General features: G+C 50.3%; 1 protein-coding gene across 1 annotated transcript in view; it reads right to left on the minus strand.

The window, feature by feature from the left end:
* Positions 1 to 10,522, minus strand: part of NQO2 (NAD(P)H dehydrogenase, quinone 2) — a gene marked incomplete at its 3' end in the record, with an annotated part of 25,381 nt that extends 14,859 nt beyond the window's left edge. The window contains 1 exon segment of the mRNA XM_008563526.1: positions 10,279 to 10,522. Within this exon segment, the coding sequence (XP_008561748.1) occupies positions 10,279 to 10,522 (244 nt within the window).
* Positions 10,523 to 10,888: the final 366 nt, after the last annotated feature.

Here is a 10,888-nt window from a genome sequence, read left to right on the forward strand (position 1 = left end):
AAGCAAACAACCTGATCCCAAAATGGTCAAAAGTCTTGAATAGACATTTCTCCAGAGAAGACACATAAGTTGCCAATAATCACCAAACAAGATGCTCAACATCACTAGTCATTAGGGATATGCAAGTCAAAAGTACAACGAGATATCAGCTTACGTCCATTAAAATGGCTACTGTAACAAAAACGGAAAACGTGTTGGTGACGATGTGGAGACACTGGAGCCCTTGTGCACTCACTGTTCATGGGAACGTGAAATGGAGCACCTGCTGTGGAGAACAGCGTGGAGAGGGCCGGCCTGTGGCTCACTCGGGAGAGCATGGTGCTGACAACACCAAGCCCACAGGTTCGGATCCCTAGATAGGGATGGCCGGTTGGCTCACTAAGGAGAGCGTGGTGCTGACAACACCAAGTCAAGGGCTAAGATCCCCATGCCGGTCATCTTTAAAAAAAAAAAGGTATGGAGGCTCCTCCCAAAAATAAAAATAAAATTACCATATAACCCAGCAATTCCATTCTGCATACATACCCAGGAGGATGANTTACTTTCTCAGACTCCTCTGAAATAAAGGAAGGCCACTTGTGGGCTTAACACGAGAGTAGATACACATGAAACACCTACATCAATGGTCCTTAACTAGGGGCAATGTTGCCCCCCGGGTACAGTTCTCCATGTCGGCAAACACTTCTGGTTGTCACAACTGACAGGTGAGGGGAGTAGGTAGAGGACGGGGCGCTGCTAGACATGCTCCAGTGCACGGGACCCTCCCCCCATAACACAGGATTATGCAGCCCGAATGCCAGTAGTGCCAAGGTTGCAAAATCCTAATCTACACTATAATGTACTGGATAAGGGGGACTTGCCGGTTAGCTCACTTGGGAGAATGTGGTGCTGGTAACGCCTAGGTCACGGGTTCAGATCCCTGTACCAGCCGGCCACCAGCAACAACAAAAAACGTATGGAATAAGGTGAATCTCGTATGGTGCAAAATAAAAGAATTTCCAAGTTACATTTTTCAGTGAAAAAAGAAGTTTCGACATTGTGCGTGTTTGTGTGTGATATGCAGGCACAAAAGTAAAACCGGAATCCTGCCGAACGAACCATGGTGCCTCCTGGGGCTCATTCACTCAACAGCTATTTTTCGAAGACCTGCTCTGTCCCAGGAGTGATTTCCGGGACTGAAGGCTGAGCCAAGAAAGGATGGGCAGGGCCCCACTTTTGTGAAACTCATATTCTGTAGAGGGTCAACATGGACAATAAAACAGGTAAAAAACAAAACAAAACAGATAATTCAGGACGGTAATCTATGGTATAAAGAAACCAGTTTTGGGGCTGGCCTGTGGCTCGCTCGGGAGAGTGCGTTGCTGATAACAGCAAGGCCCCGGGTTCGGATCCCATATAGGGATGGCCGGTTGGTTTCTCACTGGGTGAGCGTGGTGCTGACAACACCAAGTTAAGGGTTAAGATTCCCTTACCGGTCACCTTTTATAAAGAATAATTAATTAATAAATAATAAATAAATAGAAATAAAAATAATAAATAAATAAATAAATAAAACGGTTTTATGACCAAACACTTCAGTGCTGTTTGGGATTTATATAATGAACAATTTATTCAGTTTCTGATGCAGGTCAACACCCCCCCACACACCCCCAGGGCGAATCGTTTACCTGCCATGTTGCAGGAAGATGGATTCTTTCTCTCTGGTTCAGTGTGGTGGCCCTGGGATGTCAGGAGCAGCCACCCTCCTGGTGAGCCCAAGGCTCTGCAAGAGAAAAGGAGGGCTGGCCGGTTAGCCCAGGTGGCGAGGGCGCAGTGCTGTCACGGCAGGGTGCACAGGTTGGGACCCCTTAGCAGTCATACAGAGAAGGACGCGGAGGCGGGGGTGAGGGCGGGTGTCCAGACTCGCCCACCAGTGCCCCCTGCAGGTCACGCGCGCGCCAGAGAAACGAGGCGTCTCAGACAGGCAGGCGACCCTCAGAGACACGGGCCTCGGAAAACAATCGTGTGGGATGGCAGATCCCAGTCTCTGTCGTGTTGTTGTTGTCGTCGTTGCTGTTGAGAGGACTCAGAACCTTCTGGGAAGGCCGCGCTAGAGGACAGAGCCTGGGAAATGTGCCACAGACAGGACGCAGGGGTTGCGCCTCCTGGGCCTTCCTGTCCCCCCACGTTGTCCCCTCGGTTAAGGGATGCAGCTGAGCAGACCAAGGGCAGGGCAGCAGCAGCTGCGCCCCTGTGCGGTGTCGGGCTCCTTGGCGGCTGCTGGCAATGGCGAGGGGGTGGCGCTGGGCGAGTTGGGTCTTTTTCCTCATCCGAAGACACAGGGACTTGGTCTAGACCCGGCTCCCAATCGAGGCCTCCGGAGCTCCTCTAGGGAGGCAGCGCAGGATGGTGGGGATGTCCACGTCACACGGACGTGGTCCAGGTGCCAGCTCGGCCCCTCACAACTGTGGGACCTGCAGCAAGTCCCTTCGCCTTTCCGTGCCTCAGCCTCCCCCACGGCAGAGTCACAGCAGGGCCAGGAAGAGTAAGGAGATGGCGGATATACACGGGGCCGGCACTCAGTGAGGCTCTGGGAAAATGTTCACACTGCTGGGCCTCAAGGGCGCCCTGGCCGGCCACCGCCAGGAACTCGCTTCACCCTGGGAGAGGCCACGTGCCTCCAAGAAACCCGCCCTCCCTACCAGAAAAAAGCAGCTCGCCCCCTCTGCCCAGAAGCAGGCAAGAGAGCACACCCGGGGTCCTAGGGCGGGAGCTGAGGGCAGCATCCCCAGTACACACACCGAAAACGCCACTTCCGCACGGATGGCCCAGCACAGCCACCACCACAGCCAAGACTGCCATAAAAGCAGCAGATGCCACAGCAGCAGCCACCCATACCATGCAATCAGCCTGCCAGACACTCAACTACACCGACACAAGGAGAATGATAGAGTTTGGACGTGCTGGCCCTGCTAAACTCACATGGAATTCTGACCCCCACCGTGGCAGTGCTGGGAGCTGTTTGACTCATGGTGTCAGATCCCTCAGGATGGATTGGTGCTCTCCCTGGGGTGTGTGGACAGTGAGTGAGTTCTTGCTTTATTTGTTCCCGGGAGAGCTGGTAGTTTGAAGGACCCTGGCACCTCCTGTCTCTCTCTTTCTCTCTCTCTTGCTTCCTCTTGTCATGTGATCTGCTTGTACCCACCAGCTGCCTGCCCTTTCCTCCATGAGAAGCAGCCTGCGGCCCGCACCAGATGCAGCTGTCCCAGAATCGTGAGCCAAATAAACCTCTTTTCTTTATTAATTACCCAGTTTCAGATATTCTGTTATAAGCAACACAGAAAGTGACTGATACAGAAAACTGGTACCAGAGAAGTGGAGTGTTGCTTATAACAAATACTTGAAAATGTGCAAGCAGCTTTGGAACTGGGTGTGGAGGAGAGGCTGGAAGAATTTGGAGGAGCAGGCTAGAAAAAGCCTATTGCTGGTAGGAGTTTAGAAGATGAGAAAACCAGGGAAAGTTTGGAATGTTATGGAGACTGGTTAAATGGTGGTGACCAGAATGCTTATGGAAATCTGGACTATACAGACCACTTGGAGGAGGTCTCAGATGTAAATGAGAAGGGACTTACTGGAAACTGGGGAAAAGGTCAACCTTGCTGTGGCCTGACAAGGAACTTGGCTGCATTGTGTCCATGTCATAGGACTTTGTGGAAGGTGGGACTTAAGCGTTGTGAACCAGAATGTATGGCAGAAGAAACTGCTAAGCAGCAAAGCATTCGGACAGCTACATGGCTACGTGCAATGGCCTACACTCAGTTATGGCGGCGGAGGAATGACATAAAGCCAGGATTTATAAGGAAAAGGGAAGCACAACGTCAAGATCTGTCTCAGCCACTCCAGCTGGAGTAACTCTGCCTCAAGTGACCCCAGGTGTGCTTTGTGCAGCAGCTCTGCAGAGCACAAGCTGGAAACTTTGGCGGTGTCCCTGTGGTGTTAAATTTTGCAGGTCATGAGAATGTGAGAGCAGTGGAGGCATGGTAGCTTCCACCCATATTTCAGAGGATGTATGGACAAGCGTGGGGCCCAGGCAGAGACCTGCTGCAGGGGCGCAGGCACTGCAGAGGCCATCTACTGGAGCAGTGCGGAGCAGAAAAGTGGGGTCAAAGCCCTCACAGAGAGCCCCCACAGGGGAAATGTCTTGTACAGCCAAGGCAGCGGAGGCTGCCGCCAGGATCCCAGATCTGTAGGGCCACTGGCAACGTGCAACACCGGCCTAGAAAAGCCACAGGCATGAGTGAGGTCTGGTGGATGCTCCCAGCACAGCCAGGGGGCAGGGCTGCCTGAGGCTTTGGGGTCCAACTCCCTGCATTGTGCCCAGCATGCTGGACTTGGAGTCAAAGAAGATTATTTTCCAGCTTTAAGATTTAATGTCCACCCAGCTGGGTTTGGGACTTGTTTGGGGCCTGTTTCTCCTTTCTTCTGGCCTATTCCTCCCTTTTGGAATTGGAATGTGTACCCAATGTCTGTTCTACCATTGCATCTTCAAGTAGATCAATTTATTTTTGATTTTTACAGGTTCACAGCAGGAAGGAGTTTTGCGTTTGGTCTCAGTTGAGACTTTGGACTTTTAAGTTGTTGCTGGAACAAGCTAAGACTTTTGGGACTCTTGGGATGGAATGATTGTATTTTGTATGTGAGAGTGACATGACTTTTGGGGGACCAGGGGCAGAATGATAGTGTGGATGTGTCATCTCCCCCAAAACTCATATGGAAATCTGATCCCCAATGTGGCAGTGTTGGAAACTGTTTGGGTCACGGGGGCAGATCCCTCGTGAACACATTAATGCGCTCCCTGGTGTGTGGGATAGCGAGGGAGTTCTCATATGACTTTTGGGGGACCAGGGGCAGAATGATAGTGTGGATGTGTCGTCTCCCCCAAAACTCATATGGAAATCTGATCCCCAATGTGGCAGTGTTGGGAACTGTGGGTCATGGGGGCAGGTCCCTCGTGAACACATTAATGCGCTCCCTGGTGGGTGATGATAGCGAGGGAGTTCTCACTTTATTAGTTCCCACGAGAGCTGGTTGTTTAAAGGACCCTGCCACCTCCCCCCTCTCTCTTTCTCTCTCGCTTCTGCTTGTCATGTGATCTGCATGTACCCACTGGCTACCAGCTGCTTTCCACCATGTGTAGAAGCAGCCTGAGGCCCACACCAGATGCAGCTGTCCCAGAATCATGAGCCGAATAAACCTCTTTTCTTTTTAAATTACCCAGTTTCAGGTATTCTGTTATAAACAACAGAAAAACAGACTAATACAGACAGTCACCAGCAGAGATCGGACAAAGAAGAGGACGCCTCTCTCTTCAAAACCCACTCCAGAGTAACAGAAGAAGCAACTGCTCTCTACCAGATGATGAGACATCAATGTAAAGATCCTAGAAATACGAAAACCCACAAAAATATGACACCACCAAAAGAATACAGGAATTCTCAAATACCAGGCCCTACAGAGCAGGAAAGCCTTGAAATGACTGCAAAGGAATTCCAAGCAATTATCTTCAGGAAACTCACTGAAAGAGGAGAAGACTCAATTAGACAACATGATGAAATAAGAAAAAAAATCCAGGATAGAAAGGACGAAATTTACAAAGAGATTAATACCTTAGAAAGGAATGTAGCATTTTAATAGAGGTGATTGCAAGTATAAATTTTCATCATCCTGTGAATTTCGATATATCGTGCTCTGATTTTTATCTCCAAGTACTCTCTAATTTCCCTGTGATATTTGTTTTCACCCACTGTTTCTTTAGGAGAGTGTTTAATTCCCACACATTTGTGAATTTTCTAAATTTTCTTCTGTTATTGTGGTCAGAGAACATATTTTCTTTGATCTTAGTCTTTTTAAATGTATTAGGACTTGCTTTGTGGCCAAAAATTTTTTAAATTATTCTAGAAAATAAAAAGAAAACATACTCAGATAAACAAGCAAACCAAAAGCAAAAACACCAGCTCAGACAAAACTGAGCAATGAAAACGCAAACAACCTGATCCCAAAATGGCCAAAAGTCTTGAATAGACATTTCTCCAGAGAAGACACATAAGTGGCCAATAATCACCAAACAAGATGCTCAACATCACTAGTCATTAGGGACACGCAAGTCAAAAGTACAACGAGATATCAGCTTACGTCCATTAAAATGGCTACTGTCACAAAAACGGAAAACGTGTTGGTGACGACGTGGAGACACTGGAGCCCTTGTGCACTCACTGTTCACGGGAACGTGAAATGGAGCACCTGCTGTGGAGAACAGCGTGGAGAGGGCCGGCCCGTGGCTCACTCGGGAGAGCGTGGTGCTGACAACACCAAGCCCACAGGTTCGGATCCCTGTATAGGGATGGCCGGTTGGCTCACTCGGGAGAGCGTGGTGCTGACACCACCAAGTCAAGGGCTAAGATCCCCATGCCGGTCATCTTTAAAAAAAAAAAGGTATGGAGGCTCCCCCCAAAATTAAAAATAAAATTACCATATAACCCAGCAATTCCATTCTGCATACATACCCAGGAGGATGAAAGCAGGGTTTTATAGAACCACGTGTGCCCCCATGATGTGAAGAAGAGCATTCTTCACAATAGCTAAAACGTGGGAGCAACCCGAGCGTCCACGGGCAGATGAACGGATAAACAAAATGGGGTACATCCACACAGTGGAACACTATTCACCCTTACAAAGGCAGGAAATTCTGACACACGCTACAACACAGACGAGCCTCGAGGACGCCATGTCAGGTGAAATAAGCCAATCGCAAACAATAAATACTGTATAATTCATTCCACTTATATGAGGTACCTAGAATAGTCGAATTCATAGAGACAGAAAATGGCATGTTGGCAGACACGGGTTGGGCTGGGAGAGTTGAGGGGGGGACCCAGGAGTCAGTGTGTAATGGGTACAGAATTTCAGTTTTGCAAGATGGAAGGAGTTACAGAGACAGTGGTGGTAATAGTTCTACAACATGTGAATGTACTTAATGCCACTGAACTAGATACTTACAAATGGCTAAGAGGGTAATTTTACCCTCTGTGTATTTTAGCATGATAAAAAATATTGGGGGAAAAAGCCAAACAGCACAGGGTGTGTGACTCAGGGCTAGTGTGAAGACAGTGCATGATACGCACTGTATCCAAATGACAATTTTTACATATCAGTGCATGCCTACAGCGTAACTGGGACGGTTTGAATGTCCCCACCAAAGCTCACGTTGAAGTTTCATCCTCAGTATGTATCTGAAATGTGGGGCCTTTGAAGAGGTGATTGAATCATGACGGCTGTGTCCTCATGAATGTATTCATCCATGCGTGGATTAACGGATTAACGTCTTATGCTGAGCCTAGACTGGTGGCTTTCTAAGGAGAGGAAGAGACCAAGTGACACATTCTTGCCCTCTCACCATGTGATACTCTGCACTCTGCAGAGAGTCCCCACCAGGAACAAGGCCCTCACCAGACGTGCCCCCTGGACCTTGACGTGCCCCCTAGTCCTTCCCAGCCTCCAAAACTGTCAGAAATAAATTCCATTTCTTTATAAATTACCCAGGCTCAGGGATTCCACTGTAAGTGACAGAAAATGGACTAAGACAATAAGAAAAAGGACACAAAAGTCAGGTTTATCCACACCACGACTAGAACATGGAGTAGTGCTTGAGTCCCATCTTCCAGGGCCCTACCTCCAGCTGTGCAGGAGCACCGGGGAAGGGCCGAGGTCTGCAGAAAACTGCCAACAACTGAGGCGGGTGCAGAGGGGCGCGCGCTGGCCCAGGCCGGTGCTCTGAGGACAGAAAGGAAAAGAGCCTGACGCAACCATGGCTGGAGCTGAGTGGGGGCAGGCTTGGGAGTTAGAGATCGTGGTGCTGCCACCCCTGAGAGGGAGCAAACAGCTCGGGTCACTCTTTACACCCTCACGTCCCTGTCCCAAAGGCGAGTTTAAGTCCTTTCCCTCTCACTTACATTGACTATCGACTGAACACTTAGGAAACCACCTCTCTCATTATCCAAATCCCCTCTCCCATTCCTTAAGAACAGACCCCAAATTTATTCAGGGTGTCAATGTTCCCAGGCAAAGACTACATTTCCCAGCTCCCTCGGCAGGTAGGGGTGGCCAGTGAGGTGTAAGGGGGGGGGGGGGGGGGGGGGGGGGGGGGGGGGGGGGGGGGGGGGGGGGGGGGGGGGGGGATGAAGTGCCATCTTGGCCCTTGCCCCTGTTCCCCGTCCTGGCTAGACTGTGGAATGATTGCCAGGACTTAGTCTGTCATCCTGCCATCCCGGGGACAGAGGCTACGCACTAAGGATGGTGGGGCATAAATACGAAAGGAACCGGGATTCCTGATGCTTTCTGGGAACGGCAACATGGTTCTGGATTGCCAGCCTCCAGACTTTCATTTCTGTCATGCAGTACCATCTGAAGTGTCATTAAGCTGTGGGAGGATTACGGACTGTCAGTGCAACTGCAGAAGCCATCTAGATACACGTTTTTGTCCAGGCCCCTCAGTGTGTTCAAGCCCGCCCTGTGTTATGAACTTGGCACACTGGATCACNGGGCGGGCGCTGGCCCAGGCCGGTGCTCTGAGGACAGAAAGGAAAAGAGCCTGACGCAACCGTGGCTGGAGCTGAGTGGGGGGCAGGCTTGGGAGTTAGAGATCATGGTGCTGCCACCCCCGGGAGGGAGCAAACAGCTCGTGTCACTCTTTACACCCTCACGTCCCTGTCCCAAAGGTGAGTTTAAGTCCTTTCCCACTCACTTACATTGACTATCCACTGAACAGTTAGGAAGCCACTTCTTTCATTATCCAATATCCCCTCTACCATTCCTTAAGAATAGACCCCAAATTTATTCAGGGTGTCAATGTGCCCAGGAAAGACTACATTTCCCAGCTCCCTCTGCAGGTAGGGGTGGCCAGTGAGGTGTAAGCAGAAGTCACAGGGCAGGGCTGCTAGGAAATATGCTAAAGAAGCTCACTTAGCTGGTGGGGGGGGGAGGAAGTGCCATCTTGGCCCTTGCCACTGTTCCCCGTCCTGGCTAGACTGTGGAATGATTGCCACGACTTAGTCTCTCATCCTGCCATCCCGGGAACAGAGGTTATGCACTAAGGATGGTGGGGCAGAAATACGAAAGGAACCGGGATTCCTGATGCTTTCTGGGAACGGCAACATGGTTCTGGATTGCCAACCTCCAGACTTTCTTTTCTTTCATGCAGTACCATCTGTAGTGGCATTAAGCTGTGGGAGGATTACGGACTGTCAGCGCAACTGCAGAAGCCGTCTAGATACACGTTTTCGTCCAGGCCCCTCAGTGTGTTCAAGCCCGCCCTGTGTTATGAACTTGGCACACTGGATCACAGGAGAATTTGGCAGAGATCACGTTCACTCATTCAAAGCCCAGGGAGGGTCCACTTCTGACACCAGCAACATGTATAATGGCGAATCCCAAGCAGGGCAGTGAGGAAGGAAAGAAAAAAGAAGTTCATGAAGACAGTATTGTGTGAAATGGTGAGCTGAAGATAAACCACAAGAGAAGATATTCTTTACGTCATTACAGCAGAAGAGCTCCCCTCTCTGAGGATGAGGGCTTTGAATTTTCAGGCATTTGCCATCCTTGTAAGTCGAGGGGGAGGGGTCCCTGCATTGACCTCCCCTTTCCCTAGAACTATCAGCGCAGCGTACAAGCCACAAGAGTCACGGTTGTATTATGTTGAGGCCGAAATCCTGGACGCACTCAGGACAATAACTGTGAAACACGAGACAGCAGCTAGTGCACACCTAGTTCCCTGGGACCCACTCCTCACAGCTGCTGACGAGGCAAGTGACAGGATGCACGCTCCCTGAGCCAGCATGTGGCCCAAAGGCAGGAAATTCTGACACACAATGTATAATGGCGAATCCCAAGCAGGGCAGTGAGGAAGGAAAGAAAAAAGAAGTTCATGAAGACAGTATTGTGTGAAATGGTGAGCTGAAGATAAACCACAAGAGAAGATATTCTTTACGTCATTACAGCAGAAGAGCTCCCCTCTCTGAGGATGAGGGCTTTGAATTTTCAGGCATTTGCCATCCTTGTAAGTCGAGGGGGAGGGGTCCCTGCATTGACCTCCCCTTTCCCTAGAACTATCAGCGCAGCGTACAAGCCACAAGAGTCACGGTTGTATTATGTTGAGGCCGAAATCCTGGACGCACTCAGGACAATAACTGTGAAACACGAGACAGCAGCTAGTGCACACCTAGTTCCCTGGGACCCACTCCTCACAGCTGCTGACGAGGCAAGTGACAGGATGCACGCTCCCTGAGCAGCATGTGACAGTGAGAAGCGTGGCTGTAACTACAAGCGTGGGCCAAAAGGGCAGGTCAGAAAAGGCTTGATGTGCTTCATCTGAGAAGGCGAACAGAGTTAATGACCTCGTCCGTAGCTTGCGGGTTTTGTGGTGCCTGGGCAGGCGGACAATGGCTTTCAGGTTTAGTTGGCAGAACGCAAACTCTGGCTGGAATTGCATGTACGGAGGCCTGGGGAAAGCACAGGGAAACGGAAGCCATGGTAGGTGAGGCACAGTAGGACACTCTTCTCACGGTACCCACGAGCTCCACTCAGCACCAGCTCCTGCATTGCTGCTTCTCAGGGTGACCCTGGAAGGTGGGCAGCCACCAAGGAGTGCACACTGCAGGGATCCTGAGGCCACAGTTAACCTGGACGGTGGCTACAATAAGAAAACAGAAGGAATCTGAAGCACAATTGCCAATAGGTTGCCAGGAGGGCTCAAGGCCAAGTTGGGGAGGGAACTGTGAATGGAAGAGGAGTAGTGAGCTGAGAATCAGGGAGGGTCCAGAGGGGCTGATGATTTCAGACGACCTCCAGGCTTCTT

The sequence above is a fragment of the Galeopterus variegatus genome, unplaced genomic scaffold, assembly GCF_000696425.1.
Source record: "Galeopterus variegatus unplaced genomic scaffold, G_variegatus-3.0.2 Scaffold13903, whole genome shotgun sequence".
Taxonomy (NCBI): Eukaryota; Metazoa; Chordata; class Mammalia; order Dermoptera; family Cynocephalidae; genus Galeopterus; species Galeopterus variegatus.